Genomic DNA, 27,177 nt, shown 5'->3' on the forward strand with positions numbered 1-27,177 from the left:
AGTATTTTACTACCAATCAATATAAAAATTCATTGCCCAAATTTCTATAAAAATGTACCATGAAAAAAATCTGTTGTAATTTTTTTCCAAGTCACATGACATTTAGGAAGAAAACTAAAGGAAAAAACAGGAAAATGTCAGGAAAAATTGTGACCAAAAATCATTTTATTCAGAACTCAACACTGCAGTGTTCACTTATTCAACAAACACATATTTTTCAATTAGAATGATGTTTTTGATTTCTCAATGATGTATTTGTAGCTGGCAAAAAGATTAATGAAATTTGACATATACAAATCTAAATGGATCTTTTCTCTTCTATATCCTTAGGATCAAGTAAGTTAGGGAATCAAAAGTAATGAAAAGTGTTACCATAAATGTCATGTTTACTATGACTGATCTATCTACTATCAATGAAATATAGGAGAGAAATGAAGGAAGTTGTGTTTAAAACGAACTTCTTTTTCTTATACTCAGAAATACTATAAGGAAATGCATTGAGAAATTCAGTATTCTTGTTACAACAAATACAGTGTTTGAGAAAGCATAAGTAAAATAGACATTACATTTTTAAGCAGTTAAAAGCACAATGGGGAAAAATAAAAACTTCTTTAAAAAGTTTGCACTTAAAAGTTCACTCATATGACATTCAAAATTTTTTTCCTCATTTAAATGTTTATAGTTTGAAGGTACTTTAAAATTTTACCTATAAATTTTTAAATAACTGGTCCCTTAAAATGTACTAAAGTCTTTAATGTAAAGTATCATTTTTACAAAGTGTTCCTCATTTTCCATGTCCTTCTTTACATGTAAAAATTATTTGTACAAATCTAAATACTTCGTAATTTAGTAATACAGATATTTCTTATTTTAAAGAATTATGCTCGAGACAAAAGCAAGAAAGTTTCCAGTTAAATCTGAAAGTTATTTAGCTCAATTCATTTACTTTCATGTAAACTAGTAGAGAATGTCAAGAAAAAAAATCAAATATAATTTTAGATGTACTAAATACAGCACTGGTTATGAAAGCTTCAAAGTAGGAATGACATTTGTATCATAACAGTGAATTCAAATTAATGTAACTCAAGTTGATATGAGCTTTCAAAATTGGTGAGAACCCTAAAATGTAAAAACACAATGACCAATAGCAGAGAAAAAGGCCCATATAGATATAAAATAAATGAAGCTATGTAATTTCACTCTTGGTTAAAATTTCTATATGCAAAACTGAGCCATGAACAAAAAGTCTTAGTAAAAAGTACAGACCAAAGGTTCTCCTACTGCTGTCCTTTTTCAAAACTAGAGAACAGAAAAGCTATTCATTCAGCAGCCACTATTACTTTAATTTGGACATTCTTACTTCTTGAAAACATAGGTAATGTGCCAGCACAATGCCAGTTTTCAGGAATATAGGGCGGGATTTAATTCCACAGCCATATTATAATTTAAGTATATCATTAACAAATTATATATCGTCAACTTAAATTCAGCGCTCACCTTTAAAGTATTTCACAGTTTTAACTCTTAATTCTAAGGTAGCATCTTCATCACATACAAAAATAGTTCGAGGATGCTGCTGGAAAGCTGAAACAGTCCACATATGATTGACTCCTTCTTCTATTGCCTTGTACAGTGCAAATGCTTTATGTGCACCTGTTATGAGAATCATTACCTGGAAAATAGTGAAATGTACATTAAATTCCAAAATACTTTCTATAATTTTAAATGGTACATTGATAATTGGTAAGAGGTTACATCAGTCTTCTAAAGGTTTACACATATACAGACACACACACTCTGCAAAACTAGAAAAAGAAGGTATTCTACCCAGCTCCTTCCATGAGACAAACATGGTCTTGATACCCAAACCAGACAAAGAGGAGGAAGAAAGCTACTGACCAATATCTCAATTTTTGGGGGGGAGGGCTAGGCAATGGGGTTATAGACCAATATCTCTAGTGAATATGAATAAAATACTGAATATTAGAAAAGAGGCTACAGAGACATATTCAAAAGAGTATCCACTATGACTAGGTTGAATCTATATCGGGAATAATTGGGTTGGTTCAATGTTAGGAAAACCATAGACCTAAGGGACCCAATTAATAGCATAATGTCTGGACTATAGTAGATGTTTAGTAGGTGCCTGTTGACTGACAAACTGAATATTATTGTGCTCTAGTAAATAATGAATATGACAGATTGAGAGAAATTTGGGAAGACCTATATGAACCTATACATAGTCAAATGTGCAGAACCAGTTGAACAACTTAAAACAACTACAATAACTTAAAGCAAAACCAATTTGAAAGACTTTAAAACTGATCAAGTGACAAATCATGACTTCAGAAAATGGATGATAAAGCAACTCTCCTACCCCCCAACTCTCCGAAAAGAGGTACAGAATGAGCTATGCATTTCCATATATGGTCAATATGTTTTTTCATTTTGTTTAGTTATATTAATTTATTACAATTTGTTAGCAGGGAAGAGCTCTATGTGGCTAGAGCACTGGGCCTCAAGTTAGGAAGATCTGAGTTCGGATCCAGCCTTAGACATGTACTAGCTAGGTGACTTCAGGCAACTCACTTAACTCTTGTTTGTCTCAGTTTCCTCATCTGTAAAAATTAACTAGAGAAGGAAATGGCAAACCACTCCAGTATCTTTGCCATGAAAACCCCAAATGGGATCACAAAGAGTTGTGGACCAACTGAATAAAACAACAAGAACGGAGGAGCTTTTATTTGAAGGTACGGTGAAGAGTTAGTAATGATAGGATTCCAAGACTGAAAAAAATCAACACAACATTTTTAAATACACAAAAAAAAACCCCAAAATGTTCAGAAGGGGACAAAAATTATATGTAACAAGTTAACAGTTTCATACACAATCCTCTATTTTGTTCTTTTTATATGGAAATATTTGTTGATTAAATTCATAATAAAACATTTAAAGAGGAAAAATTACTTAGTGCCAGGTTTAATTAGTAAGTCATTGCGTTGATTCATTTTTAAAGATGACACGATTTAGGAATAAAGATAAGCAATGAGTCTGCACATGTGGCAAAATTGTACCTAGATGTTTGAGGTAAATGAATAAGCATAATGTGGGAAGCAGAGATAGGTTTAATAGGGCTACAAAGAAGAGCAGTAGGACATTGAGATCTAAAACCCTTTTTTGTTTTGAAAACAAAAACAAAAAAAAGATATGTAAAAGGCAAGAACATTTATAAAGAATCTTTTAATCAGGTACACGTGGATCATCTCAGACTAATTAAGTAAGATCAAGAAGTGCAAAATGTTCAAATAAGAAAAATGAATTGAGAGAGACTCCTAGAAGGCCTGTAGGAGATATTATCTCCATGAAAATGCCTATTGGAGGCTGGAGAAAAATCCAAACATAAAAAAGAAGGACTCTGCAATTGGTCCCACTCACCCTTTGCATGTGCTGATGTAGACAGCTGTCAGAACTAATGTTTTAGAGAGAAATCCATTTTATTAATCACAATCTGTGAAGTGTCTTTTTATATAACATGGTAACATTCTAAACATATGAATATACACAACACTGTCATCTCAATTTGAGAGAAATGCTGAACAAAGGTATGTTTGGACTGCCACCATGTGAAAATATATAAATGCAGAAATTCTGATGCAGTGCTCTAATGAAAAAATTATCTAGGTCAGAATTTCTCAAATTCTGATTAGGGAAATCATGGAGTTCTATGAAATAATGCATGAGATTTAAAAAAAAGTTGTAATGACAATGCCATACTAAAACAAACAAAAAATAAAACACCCTCTCACTCTAGTCTGTCAGTTATGCATGATGTCACATTCAGATAGTGTGGAAAAGTAACAGAGAATGTTTAAAACAACTTATCACATAACTGAAAAGTTGACCTTTGACTGGTATAGAATCTATCTTTCAGCATAGCAATAACATATGATGTATAATCAGTTCACTGTTGGTCTATACTAGCAGAAATTAAAAACTGGTATTTTTTCATATTCTTAGTTTTAAAAATATTTTTATCTGCACAGAAATCTATCATGTGATGATTAATAAAATCTATAAATTTTAAAATACAACATAACAAAAAAGTATAAATAATCAATATTCTGTCAATGAGACAGAACTCAGTTTGAGAACCAAATACCCCCAAAAAAGAGAAAAAAAAAAATATATATATATATATATATATATATATATGTAAATATGACCATAGCTACTTCCAATATCGATTTACTTCTGGATATTCTGAAGTATATACAAAATGTTTATGTTATACATTTTTGTCCCCAAATGCTTCTTTTGTTATGTCAAAACTAAATTTTAGAAACAAAAACACACCACATTTAAGAAGCAAATGCTCTAATTTTTAAGGTCAAAATGTAGTAGATTCAAAGAATACCCTAAGAGATGCCTAATGAAAACAATTCTCCTACTGCAAAAACTCGGAGAACCGCTGATCTAGGATGACATAAATAAGTAAATGTATTTTACAGCTAAAGATTCAGAGTTAATGTCAAAAGAAGAACTATTGACAAATTCTTAATTCAGAATCCTGTATATACTTCTATCATTAAGGACAATTACTTGTTGATTTTTAATTATGTGCTCTATCTTAATTAAAATCACTAGCGTCTATGAGTAAATAAAAATGTATATGAAATTCCTCAAGTGTATTTTAAAATCATATTCATAAGAGTTGAGAAGTTAACAGAACTTTTGAAACCCATTAACACTTCCTGAACTAAAAGTAGAGACAAAATTGCAGTCAACAATTTAATAAATTGACAACCATAATCAAGGCATTAAAATTTTTTCTAAAATCATGAATATTAATCTTTAAAATACAGGACTTCATAAATTCGTTGATTACTTGTCACTTTATGATTTATATTAAACACATTTCCCCACAATAACCCATGTGAGATAGTTGGCACAAACAGTATTATCTGTATTTTAAACAGAAAACAAGATTCACAAAGTTTAAATTAATGATCCATAGTTGCATAGTTAGTAAAGGGTCAGAGATGGGGATTGACCCTAAGTTTTTGGTTTATTTTTTGTTGTTGTAGTTGTTTTAAATTATTATTTCAGGTTGAGTATTCTTTTTCTTACACCATGCCACCTCAATAGCAAGGGGAGAAGCCAATTCAACAAAAACTTATTAAGTACCTGCAAAGTGAAAAAGAAGGGATTAAAAGACCAATAAAATATGTATACAAATAACTATGATTCAAGACAGAATTCTGAAATGCATAGGAAGAGTTGCTCAAAGAGTAATAAGATTACTTCTAGCTAAAGGGAAAGAAAGGAAGATTTCATGAAGAGAAGTGGCACATTAGCTAGGCTTTAAAGGATGAGAAACATTTCAATGGGCAGTGTAAAAGAGTATTTCAGGTTGGATGGAATGATCCATGGCAAGTGTACAAAAATGAGCACAGGATGATACTGAAGAATGTCTAGCAGTCTACTATGGCCAGAACGTACAATATACTAATCAACCAACAATCATTTATTAAGTGACTACCACATGCTAGGCACTGGACATACCCAGATAAAAATGAACAGTTTTACCTCAAGAAACGTTCTATCAGGTGATACAACATGTATGTAAACACTATCTACAGAATATCTACAAAATAAATACTTGGTAATTTTGGGAGGGGCTTTTCAACTAACTCCAATGGTTCTCTATTGACTCTAAAACCAAAAATAAACTCTGCACTGAAGGCCCTTCACAACCTGGCACTAAACAAATTACGTACGTACTTCTTCCTACACTTAACCATCCCAGTCACATTGTCCTTCTTGCTATTCCTTAATTACAATATTGTCTCTCAACTCTCAGTATTTGCCCTTATGCTTAAAATGCAGAAAGAGTTTATAGATGCTACTAGATTCAATAGGAAGCCACTGGAGTTGACTGAATAATGAATTGATCTGAACTCGAGGAAAATCAGTATAGCAGCTAAGGGGTGAAGAGGATAATGTGCTAGATTTGGAGGAAAGAAGATATGAGTTCAAAAGTGACTGATATTTACTCTTTGTATGACTCTGGGCAAATCTCTTAACTTTCCACAATTGCAGTTTCTTTGTTTCTAAAATGAGACTAATAATAGCATCTATCTCACAGGATTGTTGTAAGGATCAAAATATATTATAATGTGCTTTACAAATATTAAAGTAATGTTAAATGCTAGCTTCTATTATTATTGCTGTTACTATTATTATTGTTAGATGATGGCGGAACAGAAATGGATCGAGAGAAGAGGAAGAATGTGAAATAATGCTAGAAAGGTGAGCTAAAGCTAGATTGTTAAAGCTCTTGAATGCTAGTTCCAGAAATTAGTACTTAATCCTATATGCCAAGAGGACACAATGCAAGATATCATCAGACCTGTGTATGAGGAAGATTATCACACAGCAATGTAAAGGATGAAATGAAGCAAAGAGACTATAGAGTCAAAGAAATTACTTAAGCTATTTTAAAAGTCTGACAGGATGATAAGAAGGGTCTGAACTAAGACCAAGAATGGAAATGAGGGATAAATGTGAGAGGTATTACTCAGTTAGGCAAGGCAACTTATAAGATGTGAGAGGCAAAGATGACTCTAAATATTTAGTTTTAAGCCTAAATGACAGAAAGGATAATAGTGTCATGAAGAGAAACAGGAAATTTAGGAAGTGGGGCAAATTTGGGAAAAGGAGTTGATATGTTCACTTTTAACTGAATTTGAGTTGGTAACAATATATCCACATAAAGATATCCAACAGAAAGTTGGAAATGTTGGATGAGAGCTCAACAGGATGTCAAAATTAAAGATAGATCTGGGAGCTATAAGAATTGACAAGCTATCCAAAGGGAAAAAACATAAAGAGAAAAGAGATGAGGGCCTAGGGCAGAGACCACATTTAAGGTATAGGAAAAAGAGGTAGTAAGTGAAATGTTCTAAAAGACACGAGAGAAGAATGTTACTGGACATCAACAGAGGGTGGTAAAAGGTTAAGGAGTCAGCAGCCTAAAATGCTAGAAATGGTCAAGAAGAATAATCTCACATTTCTTAAGGGTAACACATTTTTCAATCGTACATTTGTTCATAAAAGCCAGATTACAAGGGATTGAGGGTGGTGAGAAAATGGTGAAAGAGAATATATAGAATACTCTTTCAGCGTACTTAGCAATGAAGGGAAGGGCAGAGCTATGACGAAAGCTTGAAGGAGTAGTAGCAGGGTCAGGCAAGAATCCAACAGGACAAGGGAAACCTGAACAGGTAAATAAGTAGGAGAAAGTTGAGAAGTAAATGAATGAACATGCAAGAAAGAATAGGGATAACTGAAGAAGTAACATCCTAGGGAAGATGAAATAGATGGGATTAAGGGTACAAGTAGATGGGTTTGCTAGGCAAACAAGTTAAAATCCCTTTATCCTCTGAAAGGAGAAAATGAAGGAAAGGATGGATGATGACTGGCAAGTTTTAAGTGTCTAAAAGGAAAGAAGAAAGGAACTATATCATATTTTTCTAAAAAAAAATCTCAATAAGGTAAATTAAAACACTTATTGAGAAAACAGAGTGGGGATGGAGATGGGGAATATGAGGAGAGACATTTTTAATATTTGCTGTGGGGAATAAGGTAGGGAGATGCAGCGAGGTGGTACACTGGATAAAGCTCCAAACCTGGAGACAGGAAGATTTCAGTTCAAATTTAGTGTCAGACCCTTACTAGCCATGTAACCTTAGGCAAGTCACTTAACCTCTTCTTGCCTCAGTTTCCCTGTTTTTCCCCAAAACTGGGGATAATAACAGAACCAACCTTGCAAGGTTGTTGTAAGGATCAAATGAGATATTTGTTCCTGGCGTAGGAGGCACTATATAAATGATTATTCTTCCCCTTCCCCTTAGGAAGTAAGAGATAAATAAAGGGAATGCTGAGGAGTCATGAAGATTCACATGTATTTGGAGTGGATCAAGTCAATATGGGACCATTTTCCCAGCATCACTTGATGCCTTCTGTGTGTTCTGTTACAAGGAAGATTATGAATATCAACCAAATTTAGACTGAGTTTAGAAATAGGGGAAGTACAAGGGACCAAGCTATTCAAAGATAGAGGAAAGAGAATAATGGTAATGGCTATAAAGACTATAAAGAGAGAAGTGCTGCCAAAATAATGGTTGATGGATTATATCATGAAAGTATCAAGTAACCAGAGAATGACAAAGAATAGACTGAAAGCAAGGTGTTTAAATGCTGAAAATGCACTTTGAAAATTTGACACTGATTTGAATCTGCCTTATTACATACCATGGTACTTTTCTACTAAGCTAAAAAACTACTGAAGTTGTCTCAGTTTTATTGCCTCTACCTTGCTACTTTTATTGCCAGTAACCTTTCTAGATGATAAGAGAGTTCCTAGGGCTCCATATGATCCATCTGTCAATAACTGAGAGGTAAGTATACTTTTTATTTTCTCATATTCAGACACATATTATGAAGCAAGGGCTAGTCTATATCAGCCAAAGAGGATGTCAATCCAATCAAAAATGCTATATTTCTCAAAGATTGTTGACTTCTTAAAACAAATTTAAAAGATTCACTCTGGACTGGTTGGAAATAAAGAGACAGTTAAGGAAAGAAGAAATCCACATAAGTTTAAAGAATTGGCCTCCTTTTCTGATGAGGATCATTTTATAACAACAAATGACCTTTCAGAAAGAATGAACTAAAGTATCTTATTATGCTGAGGATTCCAAATACTAATTAGCATCCATTTCAGTCATCACTGGTCAGCATAACACAGGCTCTAAAAACAGTACCATTTTACTGTAAACACCTAACAACTGTAAAGTTAAGAGTTTAGTTCAAAATAGAAGCAGGAACAGTCTTGAATTTATCAACCCAAAAAACTTATTTTGGTTGAATTTAAAAGAATGGGTCTTGTGACTCGAAGAGATGTCAGTTATTAAAAACTCAAAAGTAAAGTACATATTACATAGGGTTAAACAAAAATATTTGTCACTCAACACCAGAACTCCAAGGATATATATATAAAGTACCAAAAAAAATTGAATTCTTACTTCTCTAGCATCCATCACCGTACCCACACCAACTGTTAGAGCCATAGTTGGCACTTTTGATAAATCTCCATCAAAATATTTAGCATTTGCCAAAATGGTATCCATTGCTAGAGTCTTTAATCTTGTCCTTGATACTAAACTGGATCCTGGTTCGTTGAAAGCGATGTGACCATCTGGACCAATGCCTTCAAAAGAAACATACAAGCACACATATACATTTATACATAAAAATGAATAAAGTTTCCCAAAAGTTTTAAGAGTAGGAAATAGTAAAATAGAAATTTATCTGTTTCTTTTTTCCCAAAGGTTATGTTCCTAGTAATCTTTGAAATTAAAACTAAAGCATTAAAATCCTTTAAGCTTCTGTAAGATGAATCATATTAAATTCAACTATTGTTTACTGGGTCCTTAATCTGTGCCTTGTATTGTATTGGGAACTATATCAGAAGCAGTATATGGTGAAAAGGAATGAGCATTTGACTACAAGTCCAGAGACATGGATTTTGCTAGTAGCTCTTCCACTCACTATGTAACCTGTATAACCTTGGACCACTGCATACTTCAGTTTCTTCTTTTTTCTTAAATTTTTTTTTTTTATGAGGCAATTGAGGTTAAGTGACTTGCCCAGGGTCACACAGCTAGTAAGTGTCAAATGTCTGGTGTAAGATCAAATTTGAACTCGGGTTCTCCTGACTCCAGGGCCAGTGCTCTATCCACTGCGCCACCTAGCTGCTCCCATACTTCAGTTTCTTAATCTGTTAAATAAATACAACAGACTAGAATAATCTCTCAAAATCCCTATCAGTGATATATGTATATGATTCCATTGAAATATGCTCATTATTAGAAAGTTTAGTGAATTTTTTTTCTTATTCTAAACCTGTGATTCAATTGGTGTAATACACTCCTTATTATGGAAACTCCATATTTATAAAATAAAAACATTTTTGTAACATGAATAACTAGTCACATATTTCTTTATTCCTAGCAGTGTAATTTTTAAACAGAAATAACATCACAGTTAGATGGAGGTTAGGGTTTCTAGTAACTTCAATTCTCCAAATAACAGAAGCAATAAACAATGATCTCCAAACAACCAAAGTATGTGTCACAAAATCCATGTTTTTTTTTTTTCTTTTTGGCAGAAAAGACCTTCAGAGTCTTAGTGACTCTTATTTAAACAGTTAATATCAATTAGGTTAGTCAACTAATTCCCTAACCCAATACAGAAAGACGCAGCAAATAATAAAAATGGAATAAGGAAGAATTACTCCTACATAGGTATATTAATAGCAGTGAAAAGTGAGGAGCAGAAAGAAAAAAAAAGGAAAAGGAGATACAAAACAACATTAGAGAAGAAAAGACCTACAATAAGCATGACAGATGTCTTCAAGTGTCTGAAGAACTCTGAGATAGAAAGAGGACTAGATTTGTTTTACTGTAATTAGGAGCACAATTAAGCTTGACGTAAGGAAAAATCTCCTAACAATTAGAAGTATCCACAATGCGAATGGTCTTTCTAAGCAGGTACTGGATTTTCCCTCACCGGCAGTCTTTCAGGCAAAAGATGGATGACCACTTGATGAATACATTGTAGAGTAAATCTTAGTTTATGCATGGGTTGGACTAGATGGCTTCCGGAGGTCCCTGTAAATCTGTAACCCCAGATTGAGGTTGGTTGAGGCATTCACTTCAAAATTCCTGAAAGATGTCCTGTGTTACAAGACATTACAATAACTTTTACCCATAATGATCATACTGAGTCATTTAGGGAAAAAAACATTAAAAATATACACTATATTCTTTTTAAGAAAGCTGGGTGTTTTAAAAACATATTTTAGAAAGCATAACATCTAAAATAGTTAAAATTTTTTTTAAAAAGTTTTGGCCCTTTGACCCAGCAATAACACTTCTAGAGATCATACAAATGGGAAAAGGACCCACATGTACAAAAATATTCATAGCAGCTCTTTTTGTGGTGGCAAAGAATTGGAAATTAAGAGGATGCCCATCAACTGGGGAATGGTTGAACAAGTTGTGGTATATGAATGTAATGCAATACTACTGTGCTATAAGAAATGGTGAACAGGCAGACTTAAGAAAAACCTGGAAAGACTTGTATGGTCTGATGCTGAGTGAAGTGAATAGAACCAGGAGAACATTGTACACAGTTACAACCATGCTGTGTGATGACTAATATTGATAGACTTAACCCTTCTTAGCAATACAAGGATCTAAGACATCTCCAAAGGCCTCATGATGGAAAATGCTATCCACATCCAAAGAAAGAACTACGGAGTTTGAATGCAGATCGAAGCAGACTATTTGCTATTTTTTTTCTTCTGTTGTGTTTTATTTCTTCTTTATGGTGGTTCCTCCTATTGGTTCTAATCCTTACTCACGTCACTAATGTGAAACTATGTTTAATAGGAATGTATATGTATAGCCTATATCAGATAGCGCGCTCTCTTGGGGAGGGAAGAAAAATTTAAAACTCAAAAGCTTATGGAAGTGATTGCTGATAAATCAAAATAAATTTAAAAAAAAGAAAAAAGTTTTGACAATTGTATGGTTCAGCATTGGACCACTGCTCTCTAAATGAGAAAAGAAAGCCTTCTCAAAGTTCCAAATCCACTGCTTCTAAATCGTATGACACTGGGCAGGTGTCAACCTTTCTGAGCTGCGTTTTTTGCATCTTTGAGAAGAGGGATAAATCCTTTCCTAGTACACAATTTAAACAAACAAACAACTAGTATTCATAACGGTAAGTAGGCTTCAGAGGAAAATTTACTTACATAAAATATCAAGTTCCAAATAATGTCAAATAAATATGGCATTTTTATATTGAGTCTTCAAGTCAGCCATACTTTTTTTTCAATTATTTGCAACAAAAACTCACATTGATGTAGTATTTTACAATTTTTTTTTAAAAAGTGTTTTCCTGGGGGCAGCTAGGTGGCGCAGTGGATAGAGCACTGGCCCTGAAGTCAGGAGGACCTGAGTTCAAATCTGGCCTCAGACCAAACACTTGACACGTACCAGCTGTGTGACCTTGGGCAAGTCACTTAACCTTGATTGCCTCACTAAAAAAAAAATAAAATAAAATAAAATAAAGAGCGTTTTCCTTATGACAACCTTTGAGTTGGAAAATGTGAAAAATTTCCATTTTACAAATAAGGAAAGTGAATATATGATTCCCTGGAGTCTAGTTAATCAACAAGCATTATTAAACATGAGGCACTGTGTACTAGGGCCAAAAAGATAAAAACCAAATAGCTTCTGTTCTAAAGTAGTTTATATGCTATCAGGTGAAATAACATACACATGTGAAAAAAAGCAAAATATATACAAAATAAATAAAAAGAAATTTCAGGTTAGGAGAGGCTTGGGGGAATCAGGAAATCAGGCAACGTTTTATATATAGGTTTTGAGATGAACTGTAAAAGGTTCTGGAGATTCTATAAGGGGGAAGAGGAAATATACTGTAGGCATGGTAGATGTAATGTATAAACAAGGAATACCAAGTCGAAAAGTATGGTTAGAATGCAAAATGTGTGATACATACTAAGCCTGGAAAGGTAGATTGGAACCAGAAATGTGAAAGGCTTTAAGTTTTAAAGAGAGAAGTTTGTATTATGCCTTAGAAATAACAGGGAGCACTGGAACTTTTTGAACAGGTTAGTGACATGGTCAGACATATGCTTAAGGAATGCCATTTTGTCAGCTGTGTGGAACACAGAACGAAGGAAGAATCTTATGGCAGGGAGACCATCAGAAGGCTATTGGAAAGTCTCAGTAAGATGTGTTGAAGGCCTAAACTAAGGTTCTAGCTGCAAGTATGTAGATAGGAGATGAATCAAAGAGATGTGGAAATAGAATTAGTAAGGCTTGGCAACTGACTGAAAAGAGAGGTTGAGGGAAAGTGAAACATCAAAAATAACTCCAATCTGGGTTACAGGAAATACGGTGATCTTCTAAGCAGAAATGGGTCTTTTGGATCCCAAGTCCAGTGCTCTTTCAACTACATCACGCTAGCTGCTCACCAATTTTCTGATCCATTCTTGGATACTGAAATAGCTATATTCAACATTTCTCTGATCAAGTCAGACACAAGTTGTTTTTCCTAATTAGGAAAATTTCCTAAAATTTTACTGGTAAGTTTGGTACCTAATAAATCAGTGCTTTAAACTTTCCCCTACCACATTTCCTGATTTCTTTAACCAATCATTTCAGGATTACTTCATTGTTATGTGTTTTATATCTTGCAATATGGCACTGAACAACTGGAAAATGAAAAAAGATAAAACTGCAGAGAATGCAATGCAATTTCTCATATTAAATTCCCTATAATAAGGTCCACCAAATAGAAGAAAACACTGAGAAAATGAATGATGAATTTTCACTGTTATATTTTACTCAAGTTATTATATGCCTCTGGATGCCCAATGTAACTAATGATGTTATTATTATGGGGATGCTACTAGCTGAGGCAAAGTATCCTTCTTAAGATACTTTTTCAGGAACCACTACTAAAAATTTAATAGGAAGTCTTAAGACAGTAAAATATAAATGTAGCCTGCAGATATTTTAGAAGAGAATTAGTCACCTCACACAGAAAGAATTTATAAGACACTAAAAACATTTCTTTTAAAAAAGACTTAAAAGTGACTATTTTCAGATACAGCTGGAAAAAACTTCAGATTTTCCAGTATAACTGGGATCTTAAAACTTGAGTTGAAAATTTTTAGATGTCTATTTTAGCTAGAAATCTCTCCCAAATAATTTTTAAATTCACAGTCAATCTAACCATGGGATTTTCAATAAAATTATGAGTCACCTTTTGTAATGAAATGCAAAACTTAGATTTAGTAGTTTTTGTAAAAGTGCCTCGGTAGACTGACTACTAATACTAAATGTTGCGATGAGGTCAGCTGCTTACTGAGATGCAGACCAGGGAATACAGAACAAAGCCAGATTAAAGTCCTAGATTTCATTCTGCATATACAGAAATAATGAGAGTAAATGGAAAAATCTAACAGTGTGTGGCAAGACTGTTCCTCCACTGATGTCTTCATTCAAGAAAGAAAACAGACTCAACTGTTATCTGGGATTAGCATAAGGAAGCAAAAAAGAATGTGAAGGAAGTATAACCTATATTCATGCCCTCAGTTTACCCTGAAGATCCTAAAGTGCTAGAAAGAACCAGAACATGAGGAAAAGATAACTAATTAGCCCCTATTCAAAATTCTATCAAACTGATGTTTGCTGTTTGGGGATATCTCCTTAGGTCAGAGGTTCTTAAAACTTTTCTATAATATACTCCTTTGGAAGTCTGAAGAAACCTATGGACTTCTTTTCATAATATTTCCATATGCATAAAATAAAATACCTAAGATTACAAATGAGACCAATTTTACTTAAATATAATTATCAAAATACTTTTAAAACAAATCCATAGACCACCACAGGTTAAGAACTCCTTCCTTGGGCACACAGACTAGGACATGAGTAGCTCTCTTCCTCTTCTCTTCTACTTTCCTCTCTTCTGTGGTGCTATCACAGACTATAAGTATGATCTTTGGTGAGAGAACTGCAATATCATATAGTGTAAAGAACACTGGATTTGGAATCAAAGGACATGGGTTCAAATCCCAGCTCTGTCACTTACAAGCCATGACCATGGATAATTCACTTGAGTTTCAATTTGGGGTTGAATTACATTCCTTCTGATGTCCTTCTGTCTCTACATCTATGATCCTATAATATAAAACTGGAAAGACTTGTCCCCTATCTAGAAAAGCCTCTCTTCCACTTTTCCTGACTAGGAATTTGAATGTATCACCAAACGAAAGGAACCTTGAAAAGGCACTTTTATCCATTTCCTATATGAATGATATCTCTATGTAAGGGAATTATTAAAGTTTTCCATTCACAGCATTTGTTATTTGGTAATAGGCCACATTTCTCCTAAGTAAGCAATGTTTATTTTGACCTTGTGAGTTTCATAAACACGCATTTTTTCAAATAGAAACCTTGTCATAAGTTAATGAATAGAAGATGCCAAGATTCAGTGCTGCCAAAGTCAACGGATCCTGAGTTCAAAATATGTATAAGCAAAAAAATGTCTATAGAAGGGCAGTTTAGTGGAGAATGGGAAGGATCTGGTTAACAACTAAGTACAATCACTGGTGTGCTAGAGCCAGCTCTTACCAGTTGATGAGAGCTAAATGTTAAAATTTTGTGTGTGAGCATTTGCACCACAGAAATCCACAAATGCTACAAATTAGGGCTTGCTTTATTGTTTTGTTGACTACCTGAACTTAAGGTGATAGAAAAAATGTTAGTATTGCAGATTAAACTTAAAAGCGTACCATGTACACATATTTTATCCCAGAGAGTCGATTACTAAATATTTACTAGCACACCTCTGAATCTAATCTTCATTAAGTTGTTTTGGTTACAATAAATCTCTTGAATATATTTGTTGCAAAAAGGTATGGGTGTTGACTGAACTACAGAGTTTTAAATTTTAAAAAGAGTTCCATTTTAGTACACTACTAGTGGTAAGGTGTCCTACATACCTCCAACAAAAAGATCAATTCCTCCAGCTTCTTCTATTTTCTTTTCAAATGCATCACATTCTGCCTGTAGATCTGAAGCATTTCCATCAAGGATGTGAGCATTATTAGGATCTATGTCAATATGCTTAAAGAAGTTATTCCACATATATGAATGGTAGCTCTCAGGATGATTTCTGGGAAGTCCTAGAGTTAATAAAGTCAATTCGATAAGTTTTAAAATTTGGGATTAATCAATTTCCAGAATCTCTCAGGAACACTCTGGACACCATAATTCCAACTACAGTCCCTTTAAGCACTCTATGAATGAAACCTGGAAAAGATCTTAAAAACATACCGATTTTTTACATCACACTTAAGTTTAATCATATTTTGTTATTGAAAAGCTCAAATACAAAATTTGAGTCAAGATAACTGGCTCGGGTATGTTATAGTTTTAGAATAAGATCTTTCACATGCTATCTTAAGTACATTTTCTCTTTTGTCCAATCTACATAAATATAGCCTATGAACATCTTACGTACATTTTTTCTTTTCTAATCTACATAAATATAGCCTATGAACATCTTATATCAGAAAACTATTTTGATACCTTATAACCATATTCTGAAATGTCTTTAATGTAAGGCATATTAATAAGTACATTGATTCTTATCAGTTTCATGAACAAAAGAGACAATATTCAGAACTTCCCCTTATATTTAACTCTTTTCATACAGCTTCTGGTTCTTTTGGAAGATTTTCTTCAACTCTCCAACCCTAAACTAAAGCAAATCAAAGAATCCCAAAATATACAGCTGGAAGGGACCTTAGAGGTTGTATGAGGCAACTAGGTGGTGAAGTAGTTAGAATACTTGGCCTGAAGTCAGAAACACCTAAGATCAAATCCAGCCTCAGACACCTACTAGCGGTGAGACCCTGGGCAAGTCATTTAACTTCTGTTTGCCTCAATTTCCTCATCTGTAAAATGGGAGTGATAATAGCATCTTCCTCCCAGGACTGTTGAGGATGAAATGAGATAGTTATAAAGCACTTAATATGATGTCTGGAGCATAGTAAGCATTTACATAAATGCTAGTTGTTATTATTATGTAGTATAACTACACCCGAAATCGTGAGTCCACTTACAATACCCCTATAACATCCTCAGCTTTTATTAGAAGACCTCCAGTACAGGATATTCACTATCCATTTAAATAGCCCATTCCATTTTTTGACTGCTCTAATTCCAGGATTCTGTTATAAAAAGAACTAAAACCTCTCTCCTCATAATTTTTACCTCCAAGGATCAAGTAGAACAAATCTAATCCCTCTTATACATGACAACCCTTCAATTATTTAAAGATTGTGATGATGTCACCCAAGTTTCTCTCCAAGTTATAGATCCTTAGTTTCTTTAACCATCCATACCAGTTACCTTCCTCTATACATATTCCCACTTATCAATGGCTGTTTTAAAATGGGACACTCAAAACTGAATACTTAAATGAGGTCTGATGAAGGCTAAAAAAAGCAAAACTATTACTTCCCTTACTTTGGACATTATGTTTCAATTAACGTAGTCTAAAATCACATTTGCTTTTCTGGCTACCACATCACTCTTCTGACTCATACTTAATTCCATTAAAACTCCTAATCTTTAACATGAACTTTCCAGCCACATATTTCCCATCCTGTAACTATAAAACTGGATTTTTTAGCCCAAACATAGGACTTTGCATTTATCCCTATAATAGTTAGCTAGCTTCAATCTACCTTTCTAGTATGACATGGTAGTTTTGGGTCACATTCTATTAGTCAATGTACTTAGTTACCCCTTCCACCTCTAGGTCATCCACACAATTTAACAATACACCAGGAAAATTATTCCAATGATGTGTGGAATTCTTTAATAGAAATTCCAGGAAGCCTAAGCTCATGGGCAACACGTATGTTTGAAGGGATGGGGTTATATACTCCTAACAAAACTCAGAAGATTCCAGACCTACATATATGCTGCATAACAATATAAAATTATGGATTTTTACCTGAACTCCAAAGTGCAATCTGTTGATAACAGAAAACAAGCTACTCACAAAATAGTATGTGTAATTCTAGGAATTTTTTTTTTTTTAGTATCACTGAAAACTGTAGCTCACTTACCTACATATTCATCCATGTTAAAGGTCTTTACATATTTGAAGGAAAGGTCTCCATTCTTGTGATATTCTATAAGTTTTTTATAGCATCCCAAAGGTGTGCTTCCTGAAAAAACATTTTTTTTTTTTTTAGCAGAAGCATAAAAAATATCAAACCCATCCTAACCCCCAGACTTCAGTTCTAGGATGAAAAGTAAATCTGTCCTATTAGGGCAAGATGCTGAGGACAGCCAAAGGGATAGAAGAAATTCAAAGCCATTTGAGAGTTTGGGAAGACCTTAAGAGAGAGAAGCCAAATGACAACACTGTGCCTGGAGTCAAGTGATTTGATTTCAATTTCTAGCTCACATATATACTCCATTTGTGTGACCCTGAGAAAATTATTTAGCTTCTGTTTATCTCAGTTTTCTCATCTATGAAATATAGATGTTGATACTACCTACTTCACTGCTTTGTTATGAGGAAAGTACTTTGTCCCCCTTAAAGCACTACCTAGAAATGAGTTGTTATCTTCATGGTCAGTGAACCATCAATTTGGTGGTTATAAGGAAGTCCTACAAAAATACTGAACAAAGAAAAGCAGAAAGGTCAAAATAAGGAGAAAAGGAAAATAGCAGGCTTTCTTAATGTCTGATACATATTTAGTGCTGAACCAAATTTCAACTTTAAATGACTTTAAAAAGCACAATAAAATAAACTTTAAAATGTTTTTCATTCATTTCAATTGTGTTCAATTAATTCTTCTTGACCCCATTGGGGATTTTCTTGGCAAAGAGACTGGAGTGGTTTGCCATTTCCTTCTCTAGTTCATTTTACAGATGAAGTAACTAAGGCAAACAGGGTTAAGTGACTTGCCAGGGTCACACTGCTAGTAAGTGTCTGATATCTGATTTGAACTTGGGAAGATGTGTCTTCCTGACTCCAGGCCCAGCACTCTGTGCCACCTAGTTGCCCCAAAACTTAAAAATACAAATTGCCAAAATTGCTTCTATCAACCCTCTCCTCCTCCCCCACCCATCCCAGAATCTGTAGCTTAACTTAAGGATGCATAATTATACAATCTGTCTCTTCCAACTCAAGGAATTCAGGTGACATATAGTAAGTTTGAATTGTGGCTTAAAAAATGAACTATCAGACATCAGATTAAGCAATTTATTCCATTTTCCCTTTCTCGATATACAACAGAGTCAATTTGCCTTTTTTTCCCCCCACTTTCCTTATTTTATGAGTTTGCTAGGTCTAGAGTCAGGAAGACCTAGGTTTAAATTCTGAGTTTGATAATTACTAGTTGTGTGACCCTGGACAAATCACTTAACCCATATGTGCCTCAGGGAACGCCCTGGACTTAAAAAAGTCCTAGATGGATTTTTATTTATGGAGTTCCACAAGCTGAGAAATGTTTCCAGGATAATGCAGAAAGGTCATCTTTGGCAACTTAGCTCTTAATTAAAGTTGTAGATCTAGGGGAAGTGAAAAAAGGGAAATGATTACCAAAGATACAGGAAAACTCACTTTCTGGTTAACACTTCCTAATCCAGTGGCCTAAGACTGAAAGCCAATCAAAATGCTTTATGGTAAATTAAGAAAAAAGAAATTTAAATGCCTTAACCATTTTGCATTTTTCTACCCAACAGTCACTTCATCAAGAATAGAGATTGAATGTGTATTTCTGCCTACTAGAGATCATACCTAATGTTCCCCAGTGTTTCAGTAATATGAGTACGCTGAAGTAGTTGAGGTTCTGTCCTGAAAAAGTCCTTTGGTATAAGGTAATTGTCATCATTCTCTTTTAACACTTCAAGAAAAGGGGGAAAAAAGAAGTATAGAAAGAGAAAATGACTAAAAGAAAATATAAGAATAATTGTCATTTATATAGCATTCTCAAGTTTGCATTACCATTTTACATACATTATCTAATACGACAATTCTGCTTCTATAGGTGTTATCTCCAGTTTACAGAACTAAGGTTGAGAAGTTAAATAATAAAAGGATAATAATAGCATCTACTTCATAGGGCTATTAATGAAGATAAAATTAAATAATGTATGTAAAGTGATTTGCAAACCTTAAAGCAGTTTATAAATGTTAGAGTGGAAAGAGAGCTGAATTTGGAGACAAAAGACCAACATTCCAATCTCAGCTTTCCACTTACTACTTGGGCAGATAATTTTTCAGGGCTTCAGTTGCTTTGTCTGCAAAATGAGGGAATTGAACTAGAAGATGTCTAAGGTTCCTTGAGTTCTAAATCTCAGTAGTATTGTTATTAAATGACTTTCTAGTGGCCAACAGCTTGAAAATGTTATAAGTATGATTGGAAATCACTGTGTACTCCAAGTCACACTCTATCCAGAATGTCATGCTACCTTAATTCTTTCACACTGATGCCATTCAGTTGTGTCTAACACTTCTTGACCACATTTGAGGTTTTCTTGGCAAAGATACTGGAGTAGCTTGTCATTTCCTTCTCCAGCTCATTTTACAGATGAGGAAAGTGAGGCAAACAGGGTTAAGTGACTTGTCCAGAGTCACATGGCTAGTAAGTATCTCAAGTCTTCCTAACTTCAGGCCAGGCACTCCATCCACTGAACCACCTAGCTGCTCAAATTCTTTCACCACTTCTTATTAATCAGAGTTTAACCTGCTGAAGCCCAAACTGGAAAAAGTGGGGAAAATGACAGGAATAACGAACCTTTCCCCTCCCCCAAAACCAAACAAAAAGAAAACGATACCAAAAAAATCTTGTGAAAGTAAATGAATAGCTAAGAGAGAAATGTCTTAAGAGCAAAGTACTATTAAGAGCAATGCATTCATTTCTTCATTTAGATTTCTGTATCTCAGGAATTTTTTTTTTCATTCTATTCCAATATAGGCAGTAATCATGTGATAATTGTATTAAAAAATAGAGCAAGGAGAACAAACTACTAACATTTTCACAAATCTTCACGGTTTAATCTAGAAAATTAGCTTATTACCTGTTGGCAAGCCGAGGGTAAAATATCTGTCTTTTCCTGGTTTAAACTGGATAATTCGATTACAGATGTATTTGGCTGCCCATTCACTAGCCAAGTCATAATTATCAAGAATTACAAGTCTCATTCTGGTGATACACAGCTCCTAGGACAAGTACTTCAAACCTGGAAAAATTTCATTGTACAGTACTTTAAAGTAGTTTACAAATACAAATATAAATTATGTTAATGATTCAAGACAGAATGTTACTTTAAAAAGGTGTGATTAATATAGTTATTTAAATTAACTAAATTCAAATATCTTAAACACAGAGGCTACGATACTTTCTCCCTAAAAAAGAAAATCAAATACACAAAAGCATATTAACAAATCAAGTTTTAAGATTTGATGAAGGCAATGATTAAAAGGTAGTTATTTTCTAAAAAAAGACTTTTTCAGATCACTCTTTATTTTTAAAAGGAAGAGGCAAATATTTTTCCTGCTTTAGATACAGTAATGCATACTCTTCCCTGGTTTGGAATACTGAATCTATCAGATGATTTTTAAAGTGAATCACAAATAATGGCTAAATATTTCAAGTCAATCCGATTTAAAAAAAAAACAACTAGAGGATATTTTGCTAATTTACATTAGGAAAAGACTCTGGTGCTGTAACTCAAACATTTCGGGTATACTAATGATAACACAATAAATCACAAGGGCGGTTACAAGGATCAGCATGGTCTCTCTCAAAATTCACCTCCACCTTGGCAGCAAAAGGCTACCTGACAACAAAATTAAAAACACTTGGACTGTGGTGAGTCCAAGAATAATTTGCATCTATTAGGATCACATTAAAGGGATATAATTGTAGTAATGATAAAAAGGACAATTATATAGCATAGTGGTGCAAGAAAGTCTCTTGAGGACACACTTGAAGGTATTTTCTCCGCCGAACATTAAATTCAAATCCACAATTGCTTTCCTACCAGGTGCACTTCCCTGGGATCACAAACCTTTTCCCCTACCCTCAAATCATCCTCAGCTAAAGAGCCACAAAAGACTTTGGAAAGACTGTCATCTAATTCATCTCTGTCATTCTGCAGATGAAAAAACTAAGTGAAGCCCTCAAGCTCACACAGGTTTATTAGCAGCACAGCTGAGGACTACAACCCAAGAACCATTAACTACCTATAAGAGCATTTTCCCTCTCTGGGTCTGGTCTTCAAAACTGTGCACAAAGATAGCTGAGGAATCAAGGGCAGGGGCTAATTGTCTCCCCGTTCCCCCACATCCTCAGGGCCTCGCACCGTGCCTGGCACCTAGGAGGCACTTAATAAAAGTTCGCTGATTGAATGCAGCTCAAGGGGGAGAGGAGGGGAGGAGGAAGCCGCCTACAAGAGACACAGAAGGGTCGGGGTTCGGGTTCGAACGCCGGTCCCCCCACTCCGAGTCTAACGCTCTCTCGGCTTCCGCGACACAAGCCCCACGAGCCCGAGTGGGGAGAGGAGAGCGAGGCTCGACGCCTGAGGGGGAGAGGGAGAAGGCGCCGGGATCCATCTCCTCCCCGAGAAACTGAGGCCCGGCTCAGGAGGACCCACTCACCCCCCACGACGTTCTGGGGCCCACTCCACCTCAGCCCCACAGGACTCACCGCCGGAACCGGCCCCCGGGGACCCCTCGGCGGAGCTCGGCTGTCACTCGAAGACGGCAGAGAGGAGATTTACTAGCGATCCCGGAAAGAGCTGGCGCCAGAAGCCTGAAGACCCGGATGGAGAGAGTGGCAAGCAGCAGGAAGGGACTGAGGGGCAGAGAGCCGCGGGACACCCTGCGCATGCGCCACGCCTTAGCCTCCAGGGATGAGGATGGAAGCAACCAATCAGGCGGGACTCCTGGCCGTGGTCGGTTTTGTGTGGTTAGCTTCTATCCTCTGGCAGAGAGAGGCTCCAGGACGGCTTAGAAACCCGTGCGCCCAGCTGGGACCCGCGAGCTGGCAATCCAAAGGCTGGGTCTCTAGGCTCAACCCTGCTATACCGTCAGTGTAACGTTGAGCAAGACATTTAATCTCTTTATCTCTTTGGGACTGTGTGCATGTATAATGATTTATATAACACCTTAAGGCTTGCTAAGCGCTTTCCATGTTATCTTATTTGATCCCTACAAAAAAATGCCGTGTAAGTAATCGGTGACCTGGAGACTCAGAGCTGCCCCCGGCCAGCCTTCTGTCCAAAGTTGTTCAGAAGGACATCGCTGATAAAGAGATTGCATTGAGTCTTCTTATCTTGGTCAAACCCCTACTCAGGCTGGAATTGATTTTATCCTCCCAGGTTTGGGCGGAGAGAGGCTTCCAAGGCCAGGGGTGGTATTTTCTTTGATGGCCGGAGATATCTGCCCCTGTGGACTGACAGGAACCCATCCACCTCTTAGTATGTCGGCACCCCCCTGGGAATACCTCTTCGAAGGGCATTTAATGCTGTACCCCAAAATCTCAAACGAAGCAAGTTGTGAAGTGACCCCCTTAGGGGTCAGTTTTGTACTGAACTCCAATGCAATGCATGTCAAGCCACTTTGAGAAATTAAACTGTGGACACATGCATCCCAATTTCATTTTCCTCTTTCTCTTTCAAATTGGGGTTTGTGGGGTTTGGGGTTCACAAACCCATTTTACAGAGAAAATTGAGGCTCAGATAGATTATTATTGATTATAATAGCTAACATTTATAGAACTATGGTTTGAAAGCAATATCATAATAATAATAATAGCTAACATTTAAAAAGCACTGTGTGCTCAGTACATTACAATTTTTATCTCATTTGATCCTCACAGGGGTAGGTGAGGACTATTATTACCATTCCCATTTTACAGATGAGGAAACTGAGGCAAACAGGTTAAGTGATTTGTCGAGGGTTACACAGCTAGTAAATGTTTAAAGCTGAATTTGAACTCAGATCTTTCTGACTCCTAGTGAGGCTGTTCTATCCACTATTATTATTTCAATTTCTCATTTGAGGAACCTAAAACTGAGAGGTCTTGACCTGCCTAGAGTCACGCAGATAAGTATGAGAGTGGGGTAGGGAGGTTGAAGGGTCAGGATTTGAACTGGAGTCTTCCTAAATTCATTTGTGAGGCAAAGTGAAGCAGTGGATAGTGTTGGACTTTCTTTAAGGAAAATTCCTAGAGAAAGGTAGAATTGTAGTGGTCAGTAAGACTTAACAGAGGAGGTAGGGTTTTATCTGTATCTTGAAATAGAAAATAGGTTGGGGGAAAAGAGGGGAGTTATAAATTATGCCATTCCTTGTGATGGAAACATCTGAACAAAAGGTGCGGTAGCAGAAGAAGAAAAAAGCCTGTGGTCTAAGGATAGTCTACTAAGCAGAAAGTTTCAACAGAGGGCGATAGCAACAGACTATCTAAAGAACAGGCTGGTGGGAAAGAGGGTTCATGAAGTGACAGATGAAGTTGGAAAGGTAGTTTGGGAATGGATTGATTATTGCCAATCGGTAGAGAACTTTATGATGAAGTTTTTGAACTGTGCCTGACCATGATGAAAGGTGATAAAAAAGTATATACACTGTGAAAAGACAAGCACACTGATGCATTGTTGACCAAACTTTGAATTGGTACAATCACTGGAAAACAATTGATTATTATGCACATAAGGTGATTAAAATGTCCAAATGCTTTTACCTGGAAATATTACTGCTAGGCATATATTCTAAGGAAGTCATTGATAAAAAGAAAGGCTCCAACATGTAACAAATGTTTATAGAGGGACTTTTTGAGGTAGTGAATAACTGAAAACAAAGTAGATGATCATCAGTTGACAAATGGCTAGAAAATTGTAGTAGATGAATGTAATGAAATATCACTGTGCTCTAAGGAAAGACAAACATGATAAAAAGACAGATGTGTGAACTAGTGCAAATGGAAGGAAGTAGAGCCTGGAAAATTAAATGCTATGAAAGTAGCAATGCAAAGGAAAAAACAACCACAACACAATCTAATGTGAATATTCCAAAAATGTGATGACCAAGTTTGCCCCCAAAGAAGAGAAATGTGAAGACACCTCCTCCTCCACTTTTGCAAAGATAGAAGTCCATGGGTTTGGAATATTGCATGTATTTGTTTTGGTTTGTTTTTTTCCAATTTTTAGAGGTCATCTAGCCCAATTCCTTCATTTCAGGGACCATGGTCTATAACTGTGGTCTATATAAATTAAATGGCTTGCCCAAGGGTCACCAAGATAGTAAGTGGTCGTAAGATGTGACATGTGAATTCATATCCTCTAACTACAAACCCAGTACTCTTCCCACTGCATTATATTGCCTCTGAAGATGGAGTCTATGAGAAGAAGAAAATGAAATTACAAGGAATCTAGCTTAAAAAGGAGGTGAGAAACTATCACACTGAGGAGTATGAGTGTTAAAACAGGCATTTATTTTTATTAAGCACCTGCTATGTGCCAGGAACCGTACTATATGCTTTACAAATATTATTTCATTTGATCCTCGCAACAACTGGGGATAATAATAGAAATTATCTCCATTTTACAGATGAGAAAACTGAGACATTAAGTGAGTTGCCCAACGTCATGTAGCTATTAAGTATCTGAGGCCATACTTGAACTGAGCTCTTCCTGACTCCATGCCCAGCAGTCTATCTGCTGAACCACCTAGCAACCTGTGACATCTGATTGCTAGGATCAAGTCTTGTATTTTATGATACCTAATTATATTGGGGGAGCTACATTAGTACCTTTTTTTTATAAATGTCATCTGAGATGCTGGTAGTTGTGATGATCCTTTTCTATATACAATTTTCAATTTTATAGAATACCCATACCAGAAAATAGATCAATTATAAGTAACCACCAGAATTCAATTAATTGCTTCTTTAATTTAAAATGAGAACCTGAGCTGTTAGAAGCCACCACTATCAGACTTTAAAATTTGAGAAATTTATGTTAACATTCAGATGTTCATAAGGTTTCTTTAGAAAAGAACCATAAAAATACAGATGGCAAGAGGATATAATGAGAAGGTATTTCAATTTTGATAGCTTAGAATAAAAACATCCTCTTTTGATTGTAATTGAATCAGGAAAGTTTGATAGGTACTATAAACTGTAAAACACAGTCTCAGAGGGTTATGAATGACAGTTCATGTCATGATTAAATAATGATTTTAGATTTAAATTTATTACTGACTTGACTAGACTGTATGAATATTATATAATAGCCAGAGAATTAAAACAATATTTTTAAAAGGTTAATTACTATATGCTGATAGAAATCAAGTTGTGTGGCTTAATGAATTTAATAATAATTGATGGAATCATGGAGTAGGGGATACAGTTCTGGACTTAATGTTCAGGACGAGGTAAAATTCCACCTTTGTCTCTAGCTATGGGACTGGACAAGTTACTTAATTTTATTGTGCTCCAGGTAAGTCCTTCAGTTTGATCTATTAAGTCATAGATTTGCATAGGCTGGCAATGATGGAAGTAGTTCTTCTCATATATAGATCTGTCACCTACTTATAGAATAATGATTGTAGAAAGCATAAAAAGTCATCGGTTTGGAAAGTACTTAAGCTATTCTATTTCATGGAAATGTCTGAATGGAGTCGTTTCAAGAAAGAAACATTTTCTAAAAAGGATCAACTTGTTATTATCATGAAAAATGTAAAATGTGACCAACTCTAATGTACTCAAACATGAGAGGGCAGTATTTGAACCTGAATTTAAAAGGTAGGACCTTTGTCTCATGAGTATGGCAGTAGATCCACTATTGTTTCATTTTAAGCAGTAACTTTTATATTTTCCTCTTTTTTTAGTAAGACATATCTCTACTGTGGCCTTGCTAATGAGAAAGAGGGAGGTAAGAGTAGGACAACACATCAAGGGCTATCAAAAACCAATTAAATAATATTAAATATGAGAATAATGATTATTAATAACCAAATGTTAGGGAGATCGACAATTTTCTTCCTTTTTCATTTGGAAATTAGATCAAAGCTTAGTTCTCTGAAGGGCAGGGCACATGATGAGATGAAGTCTTGGAATTTTGTTACCCCACTCAACTAAAGACCCTTATGAAGAATTTAATATAAGGTGATATTGTGTTCCACTCAGCCGGGTCTGAGTAGAGGTGGACACTTTGCCTATATTGCCTGAGGCTAGGGGTGCTCTGGGAGTGAGAGTGATCAGTCATGACCCCCAGCCCTTCATTAGAATGGGTCCACCTCTCATTATAATAGTCATTCTTCTTATAATTGTTAACCTATCAGAGTTGATTGCCACCCTCAGGAACACCCACTCTTCCAAGGGCACAGAAGTGTTGAGGGAGTTCCATGAGGGGTCTTTGGCATTTGAGAGTGCTACTGACCCCTTTTATTAATTATCTGTTAACATGATTAAAAAAACTA

The 27,177-nt window shown here is 35.3% G+C and overlaps 1 protein-coding gene across 1 annotated transcript in view; it reads right to left on the minus strand.

The window, feature by feature from the left end:
- Positions 1-22,564, minus strand: part of GNPDA2 (glucosamine-6-phosphate deaminase 2) — a 33,562-nt gene extending 10,998 nt beyond the window's left edge. The window contains exons 1-6 of the mRNA XM_027836071.1: positions 22,406-22,564; positions 20,775-20,936; positions 17,807-17,908; positions 15,668-15,850; positions 9,087-9,271; positions 1,498-1,672 (exon numbers count right to left, since the gene is read on the minus strand). Of these exons, the coding sequence (XP_027691872.1) occupies positions 1,498-1,672; positions 9,087-9,271; positions 15,668-15,850; positions 17,807-17,908; positions 20,775-20,898 (769 nt within the window). The 5' untranslated portion in view covers positions 20,899-20,936; positions 22,406-22,564. The remainder of the gene's footprint in view (positions 1-1,497; positions 1,673-9,086; positions 9,272-15,667; positions 15,851-17,806; positions 17,909-20,774; positions 20,937-22,405) is intronic.
- Between the last annotated feature and the right edge of the window lie 4,613 nt (positions 22,565-27,177).

The sequence above is a fragment of the Vombatus ursinus genome, unplaced genomic scaffold, assembly GCF_900497805.2.
Source record: "Vombatus ursinus unplaced genomic scaffold, bare-nosed wombat genome assembly UNPS02014818.1, whole genome shotgun sequence".
In the NCBI taxonomy this organism is placed as follows: domain Eukaryota; kingdom Metazoa; phylum Chordata; class Mammalia; order Diprotodontia; family Vombatidae; genus Vombatus; species Vombatus ursinus.